The sequence below is a fragment of the Colobus angolensis genome, unplaced genomic scaffold (assembly GCF_000951035.1).
Source record: "Colobus angolensis palliatus isolate OR3802 unplaced genomic scaffold, Cang.pa_1.0 Scaffold14, whole genome shotgun sequence".
In the NCBI taxonomy this organism is placed as follows: domain Eukaryota; kingdom Metazoa; phylum Chordata; class Mammalia; order Primates; family Cercopithecidae; genus Colobus; species Colobus angolensis.
Window position 1 is genome coordinate 11151296 of NW_012114488.1, and position 24640 is coordinate 11175935.

The 24640-nt window shown below is 36.1% G+C and overlaps 1 protein-coding gene across 3 annotated transcripts in view; it reads left to right on the forward strand.

Moving 5' to 3' along the window:
• The window catches only part of PDE10A (phosphodiesterase 10A), a 339233-nt gene that overhangs the window by 247614 nt on the left and 66979 nt on the right, over nucleotides 1–24640 (forward strand). For all 3 annotated transcript variants that reach the window (XM_011934966.1, XM_011934965.1, XM_011934967.1), the window contains 3 exons: nucleotides 5201–5343; nucleotides 7679–7771; nucleotides 10244–10430. In XM_011934966.1, coding sequence (XP_011790356.1) covers nucleotides 5201–5343; nucleotides 7679–7771; nucleotides 10244–10430 — 423 coding nt within the window. The remainder of the gene's footprint in view (nucleotides 1–5200; nucleotides 5344–7678; nucleotides 7772–10243; nucleotides 10431–24640) is intronic.

The window sequence follows — 24640 nt, forward strand, 5'->3', positions numbered from 1 at the left end:
ATGGATTTAATATGGAGATCCAGAAAGTGGCCAAAAAAAAAAAAGAAAGGCCCTGGAAGGGCCAAGTCACTCAGGCCTGGGAGGGAGTTTTGAATTAAGGCTTGTAAGCTAGAAGTGTAAGATCAGATTTGTGTTTTGAAAAGATAACCATGGAATAGAAGAAACAAGTGGGGAATGAGGTTAGACTTTTTTGAGGAACTTTTTGGTAATATAGAAGATTTCTCATTTTCAGACAAATCTGGGAAATTTTTTCTTTTTTTTTCCTGAGACATAATCTCGTGCTCTCACCAGGGTGGAATGCAGTGGCACCATCTCGGCTCACTGCTACCTCTGTTTCCCAGGTTCAAGCAATTCTCCTGCCTCAGTCTCCCGAGTAGCTGGTACTACAGGCACGCGCCACCACGCCTGCCTACTTTTTGTATTTTTAGTAGAGATGGGGTTTTACCATGTTGGCCAGGATGATCTTAATCTGTTGACCTCGTGATCCACCCACCTTGGCCTCCCAAAGTGCTGGGATTACAGGTGTGAGCCACCACGCCTGACCAAATCTGGGTAATTATTAAATTCCTAGGTGATCAGTTCATCTAGGTCAGTGCTTCTCAATGGGGTGATGCTGATTTGGGCAGAGCAGTTCCCTCTGGCACAGTGTCATCCTGGGCACTGCAGACCTGCAGCATCTTTAGCTTGTGAGAATTCGTAACCAAAAAACATACCTGCACTTATTTCCAGATGCCCCACAGCCGGGCGGCTCAGCTGCTAGTTGGGAATCAATGAATTAGATCTTCAAATCAATTTCTATAAATTTGTGGGTACTTTATCTTTCCTTTCTTATCTGAAAACATTAACTACTTAAATTAGTGTAGGTAATAAAAGAGAGGATTTACTGGCTCAGACTGCTGATAAGCCATTGAATGTTCAGGCTTATATAATTAGTGAACATGGGGGCTCAAATTATCTTTTCAGGAATACGTCTTTCTCTGTTTCTCAGTTCAACTTACTTCTGTGTAGTTCTTATTCTCAGGCAGTTTCTCTTTACATGATGGCAGCAATAGCCCTGACAGCTGTCATCTTACATTTAAAATGAAGTTTTATATCAAAATCAATAAATAATCAGTGTTTATATCATATCACTCACTTCACCAACAAGATAATAAATGAAGCACATTTGTTTCCTTATTTTTTACTCTTCTTATCCACTACCCTTACATAGTTTTAGATGTATAAATATTTTTATATATTTCATGTTTCTTAAATTAATTTTTCATGATGCCTGTAACTTCTTAGGTATCATTTACTAACAAGTGTTACAGTTTCAGTATAGTTTTAATGATTTCTTTGCTCCTCACTTTTTCTTGGACCCCGAGTCTTCCCATGTATCCTTGAATTTATTTTTCTATTTCTTCATTTTTGCTTGAGCCCATCTCCTTTTCTAAAATAGTTCAAAGATAGTACATTTCTGAGTACTGTACCCTTCTTAAATATCTTTATATTGCCTTTATGCTAGTTTGACTTGGTAAAGAAGTTTAGACTTAAAGTAAGTTTTCCTTAGAAATTTGAAGACTTTAAACTTAATTTAAAATCTGAATTTAAAATCTACTGTTGCCCTAAAGAGAGCTGTTCCACTTACAAGTAAACGTGTGCGGATGTGTGTATGCGTATGTGGATGTGTGTATGCGTGTGCGGATGTGTGTATGCGTGTGCGATGTGTGTATGCGTGTGTGTAGCGGGGGAGTCGAGGTGGCTTTTAGATTGGACTTCTGATGCTTGGAGTTTATAAATATTGCCAAAATATGTCTAGATATTTTTAACTCCTTTTCAGCATCTGAGGGTCATTTCAATGTTAAACCTTAATACTTGGGGAGAGTGAAAAGGTAAACATATGTTTAAAAATGCTCATCTTAAAACAGAAGCTTCTTTTTCTTTTTTTAGACAGGGTCTGTCTCTGTCACCCTGGCTGGAGTGCAGTGGCACGGTCTCTGCTCACTGCAACCTCTGCCTCCCCGGCTCAAGCCATCCTCCTACCTCAGCCTTCCAAAAGTAGCTAGGGCAACAGACGCATGCCACAAGCGCAGCTAATTTTTGTATTTTTAGTAGAAACAGCGTTTTGCTATGTTGCCCAGACTGGTCTCAAACTCCTAAGCTCAAGCAGCCCAAGGGCCTTGGCCTCCCGAAGTGCTGGGATTACAGCGTGAGCCTCTGCGCCCGGCCACAGAAGCCTTCTTAATGCCTAGAATTGTTTGTCTGTTGATTTTTTTGACATATTAAATAACATTATCCTTAAACAATAAAAACTTTTATCTCTTCAAATATATATACCTCACATCTTTTTCTTGCCTACTAGCATGCTAATGATTGTGATAACATACCTTTGTCTTGTTCTTAACTTTAGTATCTTAAGGCAGCGATTCTGTTATTTTACCATTTGGTATAATAAGGACTGTTGTTTTGAGGAAAGCATTATTACATTTTCTATATATTCTTTTATTGCATTTTACTAAAGTTTTTATCATTAATGATTTTGCTGAATGACATCACATGCTTTCGTTTTTGTGACGGGGTCTTGCTCTGTCACTCAGGCTGGAGTACAGTGGCACAGTCACAGCTCACTGCAGCCTCTGCTTCCTGGGCTTGTGAAATCCTCCTACCTCAGCCTCCTGAGTAGCTAGGACTTACAGATGCATGCTGCCATGCCCGATTAATTTTTATATTTTTTGTAAAGATGGGGTCTTGCCATGTTGCCCAGGCTGGTCTCAAACTCCTGGGCTCAACAGATCTGCCCACCTCAGTCTCCCAAAGTGCTGGGATTACAAGCATGAGCCACCACATGAAGGCTCATCACATGCTTTTTGACTACCAGGAAGAGAATCTTGCAGATTTTTCTCCTTGGTCTTACTGCTATTATGAATTATAATAGACTTTATGCTACTGGAGAGTTCAGAATAAACTACATTTTCAATATTGTCATATTTGTTTAATTATTGCTAGATTTGATTTGATTGCATTTTTATTTATAACTTTTCTTCTGTTTCAAAAGTAAATCTGTCCATGATTTTCTTTTTTATAGTTTCTTTGTTAGTTTTCAGTATCAGTGACACGGCGTACATTGTAAAAACAACTGGAAAAAATTGTTCTTTTCTGAATGTAGATCAGTATAAATTGTATGGGAATTTGTTGACGATTTTTAAAGAACTCATATTTGAAGCCATTTGAGGCTGGTGTCTTTTTTGGTAATATTTTTTGATAGTTTTTGAATTATCTTTATGATTCTGGTTTGATTTATATTTTTCAACACCTTCTAAGCTTATTTTATTTTCTGAAACATTGTCCATTTGATCCAGATTTTCAACAAATATTAACGTATTTATGCCAAAATATTTATTAAGCAACTGACATTACCGCAGACACTACAGATACAAATTTCACTGAGTATAATTTAATCTTTAATAATGCAGGGTCATTCTTGTTACTTAATAATTTAAAATCGCAGGGGTGTGTGAATTAGATGAGTGATTCTTCTGTATTTGCCAATGACTCAGCTCCATCACTCTTGTCCTGCCTTTGTGTGATTCATTTTTCCTCAAATATATATTGAGAGTTTTGGGTTGTAGAGATCTTATATGTTCTAAGCCAGGGGTTGGTTGGCAAACTTTTTTTGTAAAGGGCCAGATAGTAAGTTGTTATGCTTTGTGGGCCATACTTTCTTGCGGCTACTCAGCTCTGCTGTTGTAGCAGCCATCAAAAGTACAGAAATTAGTGAACGGGGCTATGTCCCCGTAAAAATGTTATTTACGTTAACAGGCAGGGGGCTGGGTTTGGACCACAAAATTTAGCTGGCCCTAACTCAGCCTTCTTCTGGGCATTTGGAATACTGTGGGAAAAGAGAAGTGGTTTCTGCTGTTTATATAGTTCACAGGCTAAGGGAGGTGAGAAGTAACCTAGAGGTCCTGATACTAGGCAGTATACCCAGTCCCTGCAGAGTGGGCACAGCCAGTATTTGCCGGCTGTATAAATATAGTTCTATAGTAGCAGTGAACACAAAGGCGTAATAGTGTAATCGCAGGATGAAGACAGGTTCCTAACTTAGACTTATCATTATTGAATCTATACATTTTCTATGAGATGCTGTATTTTCACCTGGCTGCAAGGTTCCTCTTGCAAAGACTTTGTGGTGGCTATTCTATGCTAAGGATGAATTCTTTTTCTCCAAGGAATAATTTCATGGCTATGATCTGGATAGTTGAAGTTATCAGAATTCTCAGTATAGGTAAATACTGTATTAATGACACAGCTGTAACCCCAACCCACTCAGGACAGTAGGATATGTTAGACATTGAAGAAATATTTGTTGAAGGAAATGGAAGCACAAGTGAGTGATGAAATGAATACATCGTTTCCATTTAGAAATGGAAAAGCATATTTGTTATAAAAGCATGGGCCATGGGAACAGCTAGTATCAGTTCGAATACTACTACCGTTTACTATTCATGTAATAATGGGGCAAGTTACTTCTTAGTGCCTCAGTTTTCCTAATATGTAAAATGGGGAAAAAATTTTCCTGAGTTAATATTGTTATTGTGAGGAGCAGGCAAATCAATTTATATAAATTATATAAATGTGGCTGGCACATAGTAAACACTTAATAATCTCTACACATTTTTATTAGTACATCAAATAAAAGTCAGCTAATGCAAATATGAAAACCATGTGTCTCCTTAGAGGTTATATTTCATAGTTTTTACAACTGCTGCATCACAGACACCAGCTAATCAGAATGAATGCTGGTCGTAGTGCTGACAGAGGCTCAGATCCAGGCAACAGGGAAGGCCTGAGAGATTCTGGAAGAGGGCCTGGGATGGCAGAAGGGCACTTGGGAAGTTAGGCCAGCAGCTGCTTACCAACTGAAAGAGAAGTGTCAGTTGGTATCAGAATACATGACTGATATGCTTCCCTCCAGCAGAGCAGTATGGATGCGTATCAGCTGTGTATTCTGTTGGGCTCTGTTAGTATTAGCATGGAACAATGACTTTTAGATCATATATATGTAATATTTATATACTTGTATATTTATTTACCTATAATGCTAATACCAACCAATTAGAGTGTAGGACAGCTGAAATTAATACTTACTTTATGATAAAGTTTACCTGCAAGTTCTTTGAATTTCTCATTGCCTTACTCTTGTTTTGTCATTTGTCTTTAGATATATGCAAAAAACCTGGTGAATGCCGACCGTTGTGCACTTTTCCAGGTGGACCATAAGAACAAGGAGTTATATTCAGACCTTTTTGATATTGGAGAGGAAAAGGAAGGAAAACCTGTCTTCAAGAAGACCAAAGAGATAAGGTACAGCTAGAAGTAGAATGTCCTATCCTCTTATGATAGATGTGCAGGTGTTCTGTTACCCATTTTTCTGTGCCTATTCACAGGTATGCTGACAATACTTGTCATACTGTGATATCATTCCCACCAGGACCCGCCTCCTGAAGGTAGTACTTCTGGGAATGACATTGCAGTCAGTGCCAGAGAAACCGCGCCTAGGAAGCTTTAGCGTCACTCCTGGAAATGCCGTCTTCCGGAGGCGGTCCTTTTGGAAATCATGTTGGAAAAACTTTCTAGTGCTCCCAGGTAGGTAAAGGTACACTCCATCTGGAATCTGCAGGTTTTCCCATGTCCAAGAGGAAAGGTGTGCTTATCCAATTCGGCCTCTACCTCTTCCCAACCTATGGCCTGTCTCAAAGTCCAGACAGTAGTAGAAATTGATCTCGTATATTTGATGACTTAACTACACTCTGTGACTGATCAGTTGTTTTAATCAATCATATAGCACACTTGTGTTGCATCTCGAAACTAAAATCTTTGTTTTTTTAAGTGGCAACCATTGTCGCTTAAATGAACAGAATGGAGTTTGTTTTGTTGATGGAGGCATGGGGGCTTGCCCATATCGCACCTGGAAACCTACAGAAGGAGCACTCTGACAAAATGTTTAAGAATCAAGCTGAACATTCAGAAGCTGAGAAAATAATTTTAGACATTTGCATTTCTTTTGCTTTATGTGTCTTATGTAACTCATTTTCTGTATAACGCCATGAAGTTCTCTGGTAATAACAACATTCTAGTAAAGCACTGTGTCTTCTTAATTAAGGACTGCTGTTTATTTGGGCAGTCTATCCTAAAAGGAAACTAGTATCAAGGAAACTCAAAGTGTGCCCCAGCATGGGGCCCCACCACCGTCTGCCTCTCAGCACTTCCTGTATATTCCATATTCCTGTAACTCTCATTTATAGGCACTATATTGGTACTTGGGTTTTGCAATTGTCTGTTTGTTGTTGGTTTTTTTTATTGTTGCTAGATCTCGGTATAGCAATCTGGATATAGTCATTTAGATAAGTCATTTCTCTTGCTGGAGATTTGAGTGTTTCCTAACACTACTGGTATTGATTTAATTTTGAAAATAATGACTTTAAAGCCTGTGTTTATAAGCATAAGAAAAACAGAGTATGATTTACTGTAACTCTCAGATGACTGGTTAATGGCAGCCATTTATGTAAGGGCTGCTTCTTAATTGTGGCTTCCACTGACCATAGATAGCAAACCACAGGGAGCAGGAACAAAAGTTCAGACTGCTCTCAGACCAGCGCAAACAAGCATAAATCATCAAATGGATTCTGATACCCTTTGCTCATGGCAATCTAATTCATTATGTTTATGTTGTTCAAAGCACAAGAAAACGAGGAAAAAGACAACCCTGAGTTGTGTGCAGCGTTTGGTTCACTCTTAGGGGTTTTAAGTAGATTCTCTTTTGTGTGAACTGTCTTTCGAGTTTTTCTGATAGTCCTCTAGCTTTATTTCAATAATGGTGATTTCCTGTAATGTTGACAATGTAATAATACGGAAATTATTTTTGAACTATGTAAAAAGTAGATATTGTGACTTGTAGACATCTTTCTTAAGGAAATTTTGAAATGAGTGCATGTGTGATGATAGTATAGTAATAAGAAACATAGAAGTATGAAAATATTTTTACAAAGGAAAAATACTGATATTAGATATAAAAAATAGACAATCCTTGTATTTTGATTATTTTGAAATTTAACAAATTAGGTAAAAATACTAGAAGTTGTACATTGTGTTATTTCTGTATAGTACTTGCATTGCAAACACCATAAAATTCAGTTCTGTATAATATCTCAAGCTCACGCATAACTTGTGAGTTTGGTTATATGTGTGGTAGAAAGCACAATGGTAGAGACCAGCATTCTAGTTTTCCTTGTGCCACTGATATTTTATGAATGTTGGCAAATTGCTGAACCTGTATAGGCCTTCGTTCACACCTCATTGAGAATCCACTAAAAAAATTTATGTTGAAGCATCTTGTGAATTATAAAGTACTTTGCAAATAGAAGAGATTATTATTGTTCAGAGCAGGAGGATACTAGTTGATTGATCTCAATTTGTGAATTAATGTTTTAAGGTTCTCAGGTGGTTACTGTGTAATGTTTTCCTGCTTTATTTTTACATATTTTATAAGATGATTTTCAGGATATGTAAATATAAAATTAATACATGCATTTAAGTAAAATAGTGCTTTTAATTCAATATTGTTAACAATGGAATATTTTTGAATTATTCTACAGCATCCATATTTTAATTAGCATGTCCTTCTCTTTTACATATGCAGATTTTCAATTGAGAAAGGAATTGCTGGCCAAGTGGCAAGAACAGGGGAAGTCCTGAACATTCCAGATGCCTATGCAGACCCACGCTTTAACAGGTAAGAAATAGCTGATTTTGACACTCCATTGATTTCTTCTGTGATGTCCCACTCAGCTGAAACCTCTTCCATGGAGCATGAGTTCTCCATGTCCCAATTTAGTTCTTTCTTCCTTAGTTTTCTTCTTTGAACCAACTCTGCTATCAATAGTCAGTATATTCAGATATTTATAAAATGATGGATTATAATCCACTAATGTATAATGATATCTAGATAGAGGAGTTTAGAATGTTATAAAAATAACTGATAGGCGGAAGTTCTAATTTATAGAGCTACTGTGGGACTTTTTTTTCATTATAGTGTCATGATTTTGTAACGAACATATTCTCCATCAAATCATATGCTCAAAGGCTGCAACACATAGTAAGAAATTTGCATACTTTTGAGATGAGTAGGTCTAGCTTTGAAGCACTGTTGTCATTTATTAGCTCTCAGTTGACCTAGCATAAGTTACTTAATCTCTCTGAGCCTCAGTTTCCTCATCTTTAAGATGAGTATGATAATGCCAATTTTGTTGCTGTTGTTTTAAGATCACAGATAATATTCATAAAAGGTCTCGAAAATTTACCTGACCCAAAGTAACTAAGTTGCATCTTTTATTGGATATTATTGAAGATGGATATTAGGATGGCTTATAAAGATTTTTTGTTTTGTTTTGACTTTCCTTGGAGAGTTACAAACTCAGTTATGTAATTTGATTTTAATAAACCTCTAGAAATGGAAAGTCTCAGGATTGATGCTATGACTGTTAGAGAGTAATATTTACGTAGTTTGACTGCAGTGTTTAGTTAATCCCAACATGTGGTTTACTTTAAGAGACAAATAACATAAGCAATAGGAAGTTTATTCAGGTATTTGATCAATTGATGTCAAATATACACAACTCATATAAAAACACAGCAATATTCTAGTAATATATACTGTCAATAAATTAAAGGTACACTGAAAGTTTATTTTTTTTTCCAAAAGTCCAAGCTCATCATTTAGTACTTAAAAATTAAATATATTTGCATATCCTTATGTCAAATCTTTATGTAAAAATGTATGAGTCGGACTGTTAAGAAAATGAAAATGCAAGCACCAGATTAGGAGAAAATGTTTGTAAAACATATCTGACAAAATCCTTATATATAAAAACTCTTCCAACATAACAATGAGAAGATAACCCAATTTAATACAAAGGGCAGATGATTGTAACAGACAGTCCACAAAAGGAGATATACAGCTGATAACTAAATACATGAAAAGTGCTTGAAGTGAGGGCGATATAAATGTAATTGATGTGAGACTTTGCTGTACACCAGCTTAAATGGCTGTGACTTTAAAACATTGGCATTAGCAAAGATTGGCCAGGTTGTGGAGAAATGAGTACCCTTTTCATTGTTGGTGGGAATATATAATGGTACATCCGCTTGGGAAAACAGGTTTGCACTTTCTTGAAAAGTTAAATATACACTTACTGTACAGTCCACTAATCAGCTCCACTTCTGTTTACTACAAGAAAAATGAAAACATATGGTGCTACAGGGACTTGTATGCAAATCTTCAAAGCAGCATTATTTATATTTGCTAGAACTGGCTATTAAAAGAATATTGTCCAATAATTGGTGAATGAATGAACAAAATACGATATGTCCGTTCAATAGAGATATAACTCAGCAATGAAAAGGACTTCACCAGTAAGTCATGCAACAACATGGATGAATCTCAAAAACCATTATGCTAAACGAGAGAAGCCAGGCACTGAAGACTCCCATGTAACTACCAACAGTTAGCTATATCACTGTTTCTATGCAACTTAGTCCCGTGTTCCGAAAACATTTCCTCACAATAGGAGTCAGCAGGCCTTTTCTATTAAGGATCAGATGGTGAGTATATTTGCGTTTACAGGCACTGATGTCCTTGTCACAAATCCACAACTCAACCTTGTGGGGTGATGGCAGAATCAGACAATCTGTGAATGAATGGTGTGACTGTGTTCCCATACAACTTTACTTATAAAGGGGAGAGGGCTGATTTGGCCCCTGGGTGCAGTTTGCTGACCACTGCTCTAAGTTTTTAAAGTGGAAACTCTGTAAGTTGGTTTAGCAAGTTACCTCTCTCATAAACATGATCAACTTCAAAGGATCATGTTATTTTATCAACTTTAATTGAATTTCTCCTCTGAATCCACATTTTTTTCCTGTTTACTTAGTAATGCTGGATACTTCAAATGATAGGTTGAAATCCTCTTAGAGACTATCCTAGAAAACTCGCTTGGAGACAAAAGAACCAACGGTTAGAATATTTTGGGGCAGGTTTTAATAAAACTCTGTGGAATGTTACCGTCCCTGAATGCAGAAGCTCAAAGTGCCGTCATATGGAATGGAAGCATGTGTAAATTGCAAAGACTGAGGGAAGAGTTATGATTGACTGTGTCCTTTATTTCTTCTGCCTTTTCTTGTTGTTATTTTCGGTTGTGTCACCCCACAGAGAAGTAGACTTGTACACAGGCTACACCACGCGGAACATCCTGTGCATGCCCATCGTCAGCCGAGGCAGCGTGATAGGTGTGGTGCAGATGGTCAACAAAATCAGTGGCAGTGCCTTCTCTAAAACCGATGAAAACAACTTCAAAATGTTTGCCGTCTTTTGTGCTTTAGCCTTACACTGTGCTAATGTAAGTGCTATTTATTAAATGCCATTTTTTACTACTCCATATTAATTTGAAAACTTTTTCATGAAGCAGCTTAAGGGGCTTTTTGTTTTTTCATTTATATTACCCTTACAAACCAGGAAAAGTGAGTGATTCCTGATTGTGCATGTTTTAGAAAATGTCATAAAATTCCTTGCAAGGAAAAAGAACAGTCTTCTAACAGTTTGCATTGATTTCAAGGTGGGAATTTGTTAAGAAGAAAAACGAAGTAACTGTCAAGGTAAAATGTCCAAGCATCAGGCTTATATTTAATGGTATCTACGGAAATGAAGAAAGAAAATGCTACCTAAATCTTGACTGTTTGTCAAATGCATTCATTTGAGATCCTTACACGAAAGTATAGTCATAGCTCATGTTTTGACACCCACCAGGGAAGTTCTGTTTGTGACAAAAAGTGAGGCACCAGGTCGCCCATGTCAGAAGCATTCTAGGTGTTAACTCATTAGTCCTCATGAAAGTTATACCGTGTTCACTGAAGGGTAACGTGAAGCTCAATGTGGATTCTCAAGTCTCACTTTAAAAATAGTAGAATTTATTGTCTTTCTTTACATTGTTATATTTTAAATGAATTGAACATTTAGTATTCTGTAAATTGTAGTAATCCTTTAATGATACTACTAGAATTCTGAGGTTAGGGAAAATTTTAGTATGGTGACCTTTTCATAGAGCTAAATCAACATAAATTGGAGTTGCCCCCTTAATCAATTAGAAACTGCTTTTTTGGGAGTAGGACTGTATTCCATAGGAGTAACCATGTAACTCATAGGAACAGCGGAGACATACCTAGGGACAAACATTGGTAAAACTTACCTTCTGGTGACTGAGGGTAAATGTTTTTAATTCAGTTTGTTCTGTTTAGTAAGAGAATACGCATCCTCTCTCCTTATGCATTCCTGGTGCCCTTTTGGGGGACAGTTACTCTTACACAGCTCCTCAGAAATAAGCTAGGAATGCTGTCAAACACTTTTGCTTCAAATATTTTTAGTATCTGTATGTCTCTCATAAATAATGTTGACAGCTTATGCTTGTCTTATTTAGTTTAAAAGTCACAAAGATTGTAATTTCTAGTTTATTCTGAATATTTACTGTTACCATTTTTAAATGTAGCCAATGGAATTTAAGTATTATAGAAGCTTGATACATATTATATTAAAAAACACAATAGCAAGATCTTAGGATGGGAAAATTTAGTGTTATGTTTACTCTCTGAATATGTATTGGTTATCCAACAAAAGTTGAATATATTTTATGCTTTGTTTTATTAATTACCCTAAGATAATTTCTGTTTATAAGATAATACGTATCTAAAACATGTATAATAAGTGTTAAAATTCATTTTGGATTGTGGTGGTATTATGTATTATTAGTATATATGTGATCAAAACAACTATTATAACATTTTGATAAACATCAAAAAATAAAAAACAAAAATATTGAAAACTTTTTTCTTAGATACCTATGGCTTAAAACAACAATAGTTAATATACCTGTTCATGAATTTTTCTTGTTGTTAAATGAAACTAGATTTAGCATAATTTTTTATACTTTTTATTTTGAAATAATTTCAGACAAAAGCAAAAGTTGCAAAAGCAATACAAAGAGATCCCTTATACCTTTATCCATATTCCCGAAATGTTAATATATTTGCCATTTTTGCTTTGGTATACTTTCTTTGTCTCTCTCTTTCTCTCTTACATAGATACTGTCTTTCTCTGATGTTTATGAGAGTATGTTTCAGATATAGTGTCTCATAACTCCTAAATGGTTCAGTTTGTGTTTTCTAAAAGCAAGGACATTATCTTATTTTTCCACTGTCTGATTTAAAAATCAAGAAATTAACATTGGTGCTGTATTAGCTTGCTAGGGCTACCGTAATAAATGTCACAGACCAGGTGGCTTAAACAACAGGAAATTATTTTCTGTTTTGGAGGCTGGAAGTCTAAGATCAAGGTGTGTTTCTCCTGAAGCCTCTCTCCTTGGTTTGCAGATGGCTACCCTCTCACTGCGCTCTCACATGGTCGCCGCTGTCTCCGTGTGCATGCCTCTGTCCTGGACTCTTCTTGTGAAGACACTAGTATTGGATTAGGACCCACACTTTAATCTCCTCTTATCTTAGTTACCTCTTTAAAGGCCCCATCTCTAAATACAGTTGCATTCTAAGGTACCAGGGGTTAGGCTTTAATACATGAATGTTAGGGGGGCCACGATCTAAGCCATCACAAGTACTGTACTGTTATCTCATCTGCAGACCTCTTTAGTCTCCTTTCATCTGGAACGATTCCTTAGTGTTGTCTCTCATGACCTGGGTATTTTTAAAGTGTATACACCTATTGTTTTTTAGGATATTCTTTACTTTGGATTTGTCTGGTGTTTTCTCATGATTATATAAGGTCGTATTTGTGACAATGAGTTCACGGATGGATGTGTCCTCAGTGCATCCTGTTAGCAGGCGTGTGCTTCATCACTAAGCCTGTTAACCTTCTGCCCTTTGAAGGTCATGTCTGCAGGTTTCTGCACGGGACTCTCCCCCCACTTTCTCACTGACTTCTTCAGAAGCGCGTTTATACATAAATCTCTATGTCCATTCGTTCTCTCTGTCTCTTTCTCTCTCTGTGATACCTATTGATACCTCCAGTCTAATACCTCAGAATGCTCTCTAGCCATCTCATTTTCATCTTAGGAACTCTTTTTGTGACAGTGAGAAATTTGGCTCTCAGATTCAGCATCAGTCTTATTCCAACTTGTCCCTCTTATTTTTTAAGGAAGCTGTAACAATTGCTTCCATTAATAAAGTTTTATTATCACAATTTCTCTTAATTCTACCTGAGCTAAGATACCAAAAAGTACTGATGATTCTGACACCAAAAATTATTTTAATGAGCTATCAGTTGAGAATTTACTGAAGTTCACCTTTAATGTTTTAGGAAAGTTCCAAAAAACTTTATTAGCCCTCATTAATACCAGTATTTTATATTTCCCCTTTGTATTACAGCAATTTGATAACAGGGCAGTTTCAAAATGGGATGTGGGAAAAAGTCATTTTTAATAAGAATATGTGTGAAAGTTAAGAATATGGAAATTGATCATCTTAAAATTTGTTCATTTGTCCATGTATCTCTTGAAATATTGTTGTGTACTTTCAAGAAAACATAAATTAAGAACTAGACTAGCAGATTCAAATGCTTTTCTAAGTCACTAATTGTGGTATCATAATACCTGGATTTAATTCACGATTAAACCGCACAGAAAAAAACAAAAAACTTCTGAAAAGTTGTGAGTAAGTTAATAGTCATTCCATTTTTACACTGATTATTTAAATTATGTAGGGTAAAATTTTGGTAAAATGACTGGTATGAGTTGATATTGGAAATGATTATAATTTTTCTAAACACTTTGAACCGCATCACAGCAATGCTTTTCTCCGACAGTGACAAGTAACATATGCAGCAGCAGTTCCGCCAAGTAGTCACCCTCACTGGACCAAAGCTGGTTACCTTTTCTTTATGAGACAGAGTTTCACTCTTTGTCACCCAGGCTAGAGTGCAGTTGCGTGATCTTGGCTCACTGCAACCCCCACCTCCCGGGCTTAAGCAATTCTCCTGCCTCAGGCTCCTGAGTAGCTGGGATTACAGGCACGCGTTACCATGCCCAGCTAATTTTTGTATTGTTAGTAGAGATGGGGTTTCACCACATTGGCCAGGCTATTCTCAAACTCCTGACCTCAGGTGATCCACCTGCCTCTGTCTCCCAAAGTGCTGGGATTACAGGCGTGAGCCACCTCGCCCAGCCAAAGCTGGTTACCTTTAAGGTATACATTGAAAATATATGCAGTGTAGCTGCAAGCTCTCTGTGGAATTTATTACCATTTTTTAACTGCAGTATTTTTTTCTCCTTACTAAAGCTTATAAAAATTATGTTATTTTTTAAGTTTTTCCAACTTAGAAAGAATAAGAGATTTGAGTTCACGGCTTCATGATTCCTTCTTCCTTCTCCCTGGCCTTCCAGTCTGATGAAGACTGGTGGCTGGGTTTATTTCAAAACTTTGTTCCAGTTCGGAAGGAAAGACCAGTTCACATGTCTTCTTTAAATTGATATTTTTTGCCTGTTGAAGAAAGCATCCATCTAAATAAAAAAAAAATAGAAAATAGCTCCCAATTTATGCTAGTTTCAATAAGATAGCATCTGCTTTCTTTATAGTGGGATCCCTAGAACCTTACCCACTTGAAAAGGTTGATGCCACGAACTACTACTAACGACCAAGACCCGAATTCTGGTCATCACTTTGGCACTGAGATGCCTGTGGTTGTTCTTTAGCAATTTTGCTTTGCTGTTTTGAGCTTTTTTTTTCCCCAAGCATCATATGAAAATTCAGAAAAGCACCTTGTTTTATGTGTTGTCCCAAACACTCAATCACAGCTGCGGGTTTCCCACCTTTTCCTGAATGTTCTACTTTCAAGAGAACATACATTAGTAATGATCAAGATCATAAATATGAAGAATCTTTGTGCAGCATGAAGTTCTTTTTAATCGTTGACCATTATTGTCATTTTAATTGTGTTGATCTTGGGGAATTCAAAGTATTTCTGCTCTTGAACAAATTATTATATCCCTAACAGAAGCATGTTTTGTACATGAAAATTCTTGTTTCTAATACTGAGCATGATAATGTAACGGCATATTTTATTGTGGTCTTGTTTGATTAAGAGCGTATCTAAGAAGCAGGGCACGTAGGCCATATTAACACTTATTATGTCTTTATTTTTCTTTATTTCATCTTTAGAAATATTTGAATACATTCCTTTTATTGAATAAAGGGGAATGTCTCTGATTGGCAACATCTCTCTTTCATTTATTGAGCTAACATGTACTTGGAAGTACTATCAACAGAAAACATCTTTTAAATCCGAGTCAATTAATTTACTCATTTATACTATGATTTTAAAGAAACCATTTAATATGCCTCAGAAAAGCTAACAGAACACTAATATCAGTTACATCTTTTGCCTAGAAAAATAAATATTTTAAAACAGATTAGCTCTGTGCATTTTGGATAGAAAGACATTTGAACATGAAAGGGGCATGAATTTTGCTATTAAATTTGCTATTAAAATGAAATTAGTTGGTTAGGGACAAATTTAATAAGTGGTTGAACCTTTATTCATTCCAGAATTCGACTACCAAGTTTGCATATCTTTTTTATACCAGATGGTGGATATAAAGATGACTATGATAAGAACAACTCTTATTTGATATAAGGCTTCATTGTGTGACAGGCATTGTTCTAGACACTTTACATACGAAATCTCTTTTCATATGTTCTCACAACAATCCCATGAGTGCAGTTATTATTATCTCCATGTTTTTTAAGAAAAAAAGTGGATATATAGAGTATAAATAATTTCCCCAAGGGCACATATCTAGTATGTGCTAGAGCCAGGGTGTGAATGATTGCAGACAGGTCCCCGTGCTCGCTACATGTACTGCCTTCTCTCTGACATTGTTCTTCCCTAAGGTCCTAAGGTTGCTTACAGGGAAGACAATTATTAAGAAGTGTTTTTACATTTTATGTATAAAATATGGACTGGGTACATTAGGGTTCTCCAGAGAAACAGAACTAACAGGACACATATATGAATGAATAGATACATGAGAGAGGACTTAGGAGGAAAGTTGGTTCATATGATTATGGGAAGCTAAAAAGTCCCCCAATAGGCCATCTGCAAGCTGGAGAACCAGGAAAACCGGTTGCACAGCTCAGTCCAAGTCTGAAAGCCTCGCAACCAGGGAAGCCGATGGTGAAACCGTGAGTCAGAGGCCAAAGGCTTGAGAAGCTGGGGTGCGCCTGGTACAAGTTAAACTCCAAAAAGCAGAGATCCTGGAGATCTGATGTTCCGGAACAGGGTAGGTGTCCCAGCTTTAGAACAGAAAGAGACTTTGCCTGCCCTTTGCCTTTCTGTTCTGTCTGGGTCCTCAGTCAGTTGCCTGGTGCCCTACCGCATTGGGTAAGGGCAGATCTTCCCTACTCGGTGCCCTGATTCCAGTGCCAGTCTCCCAGAAACACCCAGAAATCATGATCTACCTGCTGTCTGAGCATCCTCTAACCCAGTCAAGTTGATGCTTAGAATTAACCATCACAGAAGGTAAGGTTAATTTTGTTAGAAATGAGGGGGAAAAGTTAAGAAAAAAAAAATTCATAAAGTAATATAGATGGTAGAGCAAAGATATGGTTAATAAAAGAGTTTGGAATTGGTTAACGGAAAGTTTAGCACTTGGGACATACTTCAAAGGAGAATTATGTAAGTTAAATTTGCAATTATAGATGATGAACTGACAGTTGCCTTAAGAGTATTGTATATTCCCAACAATAGTTTTCTAAGGAAAATCAAAAATACATCTTATACCAATGCATCGAGTCACAAAGTTATCTCCTAAAATGCAACTGTCTCCTGTTAGTAGTGTCATGATCACACACAGAAACACACACACACACACACACACACACACACATATCCTTTTCCCTCATCTTGAATTTGAATACACTTAGATACTATTGAATAACAATTCTTAAACTGAATTTTTGGGGTTACATGAAAAGAAAAGTTTAATGCTTCTCCAAGTCTACAAGTTTATAGATAACTAATTTCAGCTGAGTTCAATCTTTTTTTTCTTCTTCTTTTGGTTGTAAGGCTATAAAATTCATTAAAATTTGATTTGCTTCATTTACTTACCGGAAAATAGCAAGGAAGACCTTTAGTGTCTGCCCTAAGATGGAACTTGTCAACTTACAGAGGAGAGAAGTCAGCATTCCTGCATTAGGACACCAGTTGTTTTCCATATACTGGGGTGCATTTGGGGCACACAACTGGAGAGTCATTTTTCCAATGCCCCTACTTTCTCCTGAATTCAGCTGTCTCTTATTTCACAGGAACATAACACACACAAATGTTTTTTTAAAACTTTGTTCCCAGTGGTTTCAAATGCACTGAAACACATTAGAGAAAACCATTGTCACCTTTGCAGTCCTCAGCATGAAAGAACTCTCTCTGGTGCCATAGACAGCAGGTGCTTGGGCCTGTCTTTTAGAAAGTGTTTCAAATACTTCCACCCATGATTAGGTCAAAGATAAAACTCTACTGAGAAAGAAACAGAAAGAAATCTTTGTGGTTTTTGTTTTGTTTTTGCATTTTGGTACCGTGGTTTCCATAAACTAGAATAGTTGTACAACCGTAGTAAGTCACATACCAAATGCCGTATTTTTGCAACAGTGTATTTTAAATCTCTCATTAAGTGTTTTTCGTTAGCTCAGTTCATAGAGGGTACTAATATCTATTGATCTTTCCATTCTTAGATTTTTTTTCATGTCATCGTTTACTTGTTTACCTACTCAAATTTCTCTCAGATTATCTCCTTTGTGGGAGACCCTCATGTATATGTAATGTTTTCCATGTGCCCCAGGCTTTCAGTGATCTGAGTCCAGGTTTTTGTTTCTGTTAAGTTTTTAGCTTGAAATTCCTGCAATATGTTAGTATAAATTCGGAAACTACAACTACATATGGTTCAGGCTTGATTTCCATATTCTCAATGGATGGAGACTATTTCTTTTCTACCCATAGCCCCAAGTAGAAACAAGGCTTCTTTTTTTCTTATGGAATTCTCAGTTCACCTCCTCTCCTCTTGCAGCCACAGGCAAGTCTCGTCCTGCATGGACCTTCCCTTCACACCCCGGAGCCTCAAGCCACACCCTCTGATGGGTCTGTTATTTCTTTAGTCTGCTGCAGCACTGCCCTGTGCTATAAAATAACCAGCACAGCATTTCCTTTTTATTGATTTATAACAGTTGTACATATTTTGGGAGTAAGTAGAATAATTTGATACCTGTAACTGTGTTAATCGTATCAACATGACTGAAGTATCTGTCACCTCAGATATTTAGATTTCCTTTGTTTTGGAACCATTATGAATCTTCTAGCTATTTTGAAATACACAATAAATTATTATTAACTGTAATTTTCCTAGTGTACTATCAAACAGTAGAACTTATTCATTTTATCCAACTGTGTTTTTGTACCCCTTAACCAACATTATGCACAATGGAACATTATTCAGCCATAAAAAGGAATGAAATCGTGTAACTTGCAGCAGCATGCATGAAACTGAAGGTCATTAGGTTAAATAAAATTATCCAGGCACAAAAAGGCAAATATCACATGTCTGACTCACTTGTGGGAGCTAAAAAAGTGGATCTTATAGCAGTGTAGAGTAGAAGGGTGGTTACAGGTATCTTATTCAGTATTCCCCATATGTATGTGGAGTATGTGTTTGATTTTAGGACTTGCTTTGAGAGTCAATTTAATTTGACTAATGATATCATTTAATGCTATTGACAAATATATAGAAAATAGTTTAATAAGTATTTTGTCAATTCGATTTTAAATGTAAATTAAATAGGGGAAAAGAGTACACAATTTATAACAGTAATACAATTATTATATCTCAAACGTTCCCAAAGTTAAACTACTTGTATCTTAAAGAATACCAGGTGGTGTGCAGTGAATGTTTAACAACCACCTCTCTAAAAACAGAATGGCCCTGATTTGTGTGTCTCCCGGTTTCTCTGCTGTACATTCCCCCAATATGGACAATTTCAAGCTACCAATGGGCCATAATGAATGCAGAGTTGGGAAGAAATGTGCATAATTGACTCTTGCAAGTCAGTTCAGTGCGCCACCGCCACATAGAAAAGTAGACTCTCTTCTTGATTATCACCAAAATCAAACAAAAGAGCCAAATTGCGTGGCAACACAGTGCTGATATCCATCTAAGATAAGGTTGCTGACAGCACTGAGAGCTTCACAGTCACTGGCCAGTGCTTGTTCTTGGCCTTTCCCCGTGTTATTCCATTGAACCTTACATTCTTGGCTAAGTACTATAGTGTCCTTAGTCTACAGATGAGATCCTGGGGAACAGAGAATTAAGTGATTTGCCTAAATCTATACAATTAGTAAATGATGGACAAGAGATTTGTTCCAAGTAGATGATTCCAGAGTTTAGATTTCTAAGAGTCGCCTGACCCTAAAGTGACTCTAGGTTTACTATGAACATTAATTAAATATTAGGGTGCCTCATAGACACAGTCATTTCTAGGTGTAATGAGGGTTATTGTGTAAATAGGCCCCAAGGAAAACCTTCTAAATAATCACTAATTAAATATTTTTGTATGCCAGTTGAGTGGGAATGCCATTTTATAAAATGTGATTGGGTGTATTTTTAATGTGTGGTAGACATGCTCTTACAGTCCTGTTTCCAGGATGTCTTTATCGTTTTGTTTTTTGAGCACATATACCTTTTCAATATCCTCGTGCCTAAGACTGATAGGCCATCAAAATATATTTCAGTTTTAAACAAATAGCAGTTCTTTCTGCTAGAATGCTCTTCTACTTGGACAGTGACTGCAAGATTATTTACGCAGTGTTATAGGCAAATAATTTATACAAAATGCACTGAAAAAGACAACATAGTTTCCTACCTTCATCAGTAACTTCCATGAATATGATAAAATCATCTACTAATAATCCTAGATTATGTTATTTTCTACTGTTCATATTAAAGGTCATTTAGCAAATGGGAAGTAAATATAAAATTTTCTAAAACTAATTATTTCATGCTGTGATTTTAATTAATTTTATCTTGTAATTAGTGTTATTTACCTACACTGATTACAAATATAAAAAATAAAAGACTAAAAATTTAAATTTTTATGTATTTTCAATATATTGGTATCAAAAACTGTAAGAATAATAGAAATACAATTTATTCTAATTTTAGGTCATAAACATACAAAATAGCAATAAAAGGAATAACTATCTTATAGGAGTTTTGTGAGACCTACATGAAATAATGCGTATGAAACACTTAGCATACTGCCTGCATAAATGCTCAATAGGATTAATGACTATAGTAGCAGTTGCTTTACTGCCGAGTATAGTTACTCTTACTAACAGCTTTACCATAGAATTGCACAGAATTACAGGTAATACCAATTTACAGTAAATACTGAGTAAATCCTGTGGATTGTTCACTCTCCTACCAGAATCTCTAAATCTCTATCTAATATCTCTAAAGTGGAAAGCAAGCGACATTCCATTAAGGTATATGAGGAAAATGTGAAAATTTGGGTCTTGATATGTTTTTGGGTAAATGATATTAAAGAATTTTTTACTGATTACTAATACATGGATGGAGCTTTAAGAAAGTTCATGCACTAGAAGGTCATGGCTTGTCCAGGAAGCAGAGTCTCCTCTCACAGAGTAGAGTGGGCCTTGTGCAGCTAGGAAAAGGTGACAGCAGTGTCCAGCCTATGCTTCTAAACCTATCTACGCTCTTTCTCAACTTTACTAAGGAGGATTATTTTATCAATTGGAAAAAAAAAAATCAAGTTATGAAGATGATTTCAAAATGTTCATGCATTTTCGTTTGTGCTACCCACGGATTTGCTGTTTGCAGCAAAATACTTGGTACAGTTGTTCAGTTAATAAATTAGGTACACATGCTTCTTTCACAACAAGACAGAGACTCCAAATTTGCTAACTTCTTCTAATGACAAATGAAAGTATTTAGAAGATATATTCAGAGAAATAACATTAATCTGAACCCTCCAGTTGCCAGTGACATTAACACTGCATGAGAAAATAATTGCTTTCCAAAGAAATTCACACTATGAAGAGAGCACTTTGGAAATAGATCTTTGCCAGTATTTTCACTATCATGTGACTTTGTTGCTGAAATTTATATGTCATGTATACAAATTGTGACATCTATACCCTTAAAAAGAGCAGGAACTTTTACAATAGTTTCACTGAGGTTTTTGATACACAGTAATGTGCAAATGTTTAAAGTGTACAACTTAATATATACACACACCCATGAAACCATCAACATAGTCAAGATAATAAATATAGCCTTGACCTACAGAAGTTTTGGTGGGCCCCTTCCTTTTGACCCTCCCAATCTTCAGGTGACCATTGTTTTGCTTTCTGTCACTATAAATTCCTTTGCATTTTCTAGAATTATTTTGTATAAAGGGAATTATATAATCTGTATTATTTGGCTTTTTTCACTTAACATAATTTTGTGATTCATCAGTGGTGTTGTGTACGTAAATAGTTAATTACTTTTTATTACTTAGTAGTTTATTGTATGGACATACCACAACTAATTTATTTACTTGTTGATAGATACTTGAATGATTTCCAGTTTTCGGCTATTACACTAAAGCTGCAGGAAACAGTTGGTCTGTGTACAAGCCTTTAAGTGACCACAGATTTCGTTTCTCTTGGGTAAAGATTTATGTGTGCAGTGGTGGGTAACATGGGAGGGGTCTGTAACTGTTTAAGAGACTGACTTCCAAACTGTTTATGAAAGTGATTGTACTCTTTTACATTCCCCAAATCATGGTATGTGTTCCAGTTCTTTCACATTTGTCATCTGTACACCATCTTTGGTGAAGTGTCTTCTCAAATCTCTTGTTCATCTTTTGTTTGTGGTTATTTGTTTTCCGACTGATTTTTAGTAGCTCTTTATATATTCTGGATACAAGTCGTTTTCATTTATCAGATAGATTATTTGTAAATATTTGCTCCCAGTCTTTGGCTTGTCTTTTCATTCTCTTAACAGTTTCTTTCTAAGAGCAAAAGTTTTAAACTCTGAAGAAGTCCAGTTGATACTTCAGCCTTTCATTATGATGTTTAACATTGTATTGAAGAAATACTTGCCTCACCTAAGGTCATTAAGACATTTCTCCTCTGTTTTTTTTTTTGTGTGTTTGTTTTGTTTTTCTAGAAGTTTTATAGTTTTAGGTTCTATAGTTAAGTCTATATTCATTTTGAGTAAATATTTGTCTATGGTACAAGGTAAGGGTCAAAGTTTTTATTTATTTACTTATTGCTTTTGGATATCTGGTTGTTGCAGCACCACTTGCTGAATCAACCAACTATCCTTTCCTTGTGGCCTCACCTTTGCAGCCTTGCTGAAAATCGCCTGGCCGTGTGTGTGGTCCTATTTCTGTGTTTAGTTCCACTGGTCTGTTTGTGCCCCTTGATGCCAGAACCACACTGCTTTAGTTACTATAACTTTATAATAAGTACTGGATTTAGGCAGTATAATTTCCTCACCTTCATTCTTTGTTTCCAGAGTTATTTTGGCCTATCTAGGTCCTTTGAATTTCCATATGAATTCTAGAATCCACTTTTAATTTCCTATAGAAAAGCCTACTGGGATTTTGATTGGATTGATATATGAGTAGTTCAGTTCAAAGGGTGGTGTGAAATCTCTAGCTCTGCTTGTGGATTTATCTATTTGTCTATTTTATTTGCAGTTCTGTCATTGTTTGCTTCATATATACCAAAACTATCTTATTAGATGTGTCGTACTTAGAGTTGTTACATCCTTGTGATGACCTGACCCTTTTGTTATTTGAAATGATTTTCTTTATTCCTAGTAATAGTCTTTGTTCTGAACTCTACCTTGCCTGTTATTATTAATAAAGTCATTGTAACTTTCTTTTGACTGGTATTAAATAGTATATCTTTTCCATCATTTTAATTTTACTCTATGTCTTTATAGTTCAAGTAAAATTCTTGTAAGCAGTATATAGTTGGCCCATACTTTTTTATTCAATCTGACAGTCTTTGATTTCTAATCATGATGTATAGACCATTCAGATTTTATGTTTGGTGTAAACCCACCATCTTGCTATTTGTTTTCTATGTGTTTAATCTCTTTATTCCCCCTTTTATTCTCTCTGCCTTTAAAATTGAATTTTTAATGATTTTGTTTTATGAAGCAGGTTTTAACTGATACAAATCTCCACAAAGAGTTTTCATTGATTTTGAACGCTTTTTGATAATATGTAAAAACGTAGCTGATTAGTTTGCAGGGTCAACTGATTGACATCAAGAAAAATGGAAATGCGTTTGAATTTCAACCAAACATACTAGTAGTTAGGAAACAAAAATATGTGTAATGTTTAAGAATAGCCAATACAACCGTTTTGTTTGTTTTTTTTTTTTTTTTTGGAGAGAGAGAATCTCCCTCTATTGCCCAGGCTGAAGTGCAGCAGTGCAATCTCAGCTCACTGCAACCTCCACCTCTTGCCTTCCTGGTTCAAATGATTCTCATTCCTCAACCTCCCAAGTAACTAGGATTATAGGTGTGTGCCACCATACCTGGCTAATTTTTTTGTGTTTTTAGTAGAGACAGGGTTTCGCCATGCTGCCCGGGCTGGTCTTGCTGCCTGCCTCTGCCTCCCAAAGTGCTGGGATTACAGGCGTTAGCCACAGCCAATGCAGCCTTTATTCCATTTGAATCAACATACTTCTTAAGGAGTACCTTTCTTAAATAGTATAACTGAAAATCTAAATACTGAAATAAATTAAACTGAACCATCCCTTAAATCATTATCTCCAAAAGTATTACAGAAAGCATTTGATGATTAATAACATTTAAATATAGTACTTTCATTTAAAAATACCTAATTTTTTTTTGAGACGGAGTCTAGCTCTGTGTCCCAGGCTGGAGTACAGTGGCTGGATCTCAGCTCACTGCAAGCTCTGCCTCCCGGGTTTACACCATTCTCCTGCCTCAGCCTCCTGAGTAGCTGGGACTACAGGCGCCCGCCACCTCGCCCGGCTAGTTTTTTGTATTTTTTAGTAGAGACGGGGTTTCACAGGGGGTTTCACCGTGTTAGCCAGGATGGTCTTGATCTCCTGACCTCGTGATCCGTCCATCTCGGCCTCCCAAAGTGCTGGGATTACAGGCTTGAGCCACTGCGCCCGGCCAAAAAATACCTAATTTTTTAGTAAGAACAAAGACGTACTTAGTAGGTAAAATATTTAAAAATATAGCCACTTAATTTTAATATTTGTAGTTTCTATTTATAATATAAATAATACATGAGTACAGTTTGTGTGCATGTAATTACTGTGTATTCATTCATTGGGTTTGCATTGCCACCATTTGTTTACTGATAGGGTTTTCACAATCAAACATTTTAGTAACCTCTAGACCGAGAGGACTTTGAGATTGCCAAGAAGGAAGCTAAATATTTTAAAATGATGAAATAAAGAAACTATCTTCACTCTTGACCCATTTAGCTTCATTCTTTTTTTTTTTTTTTT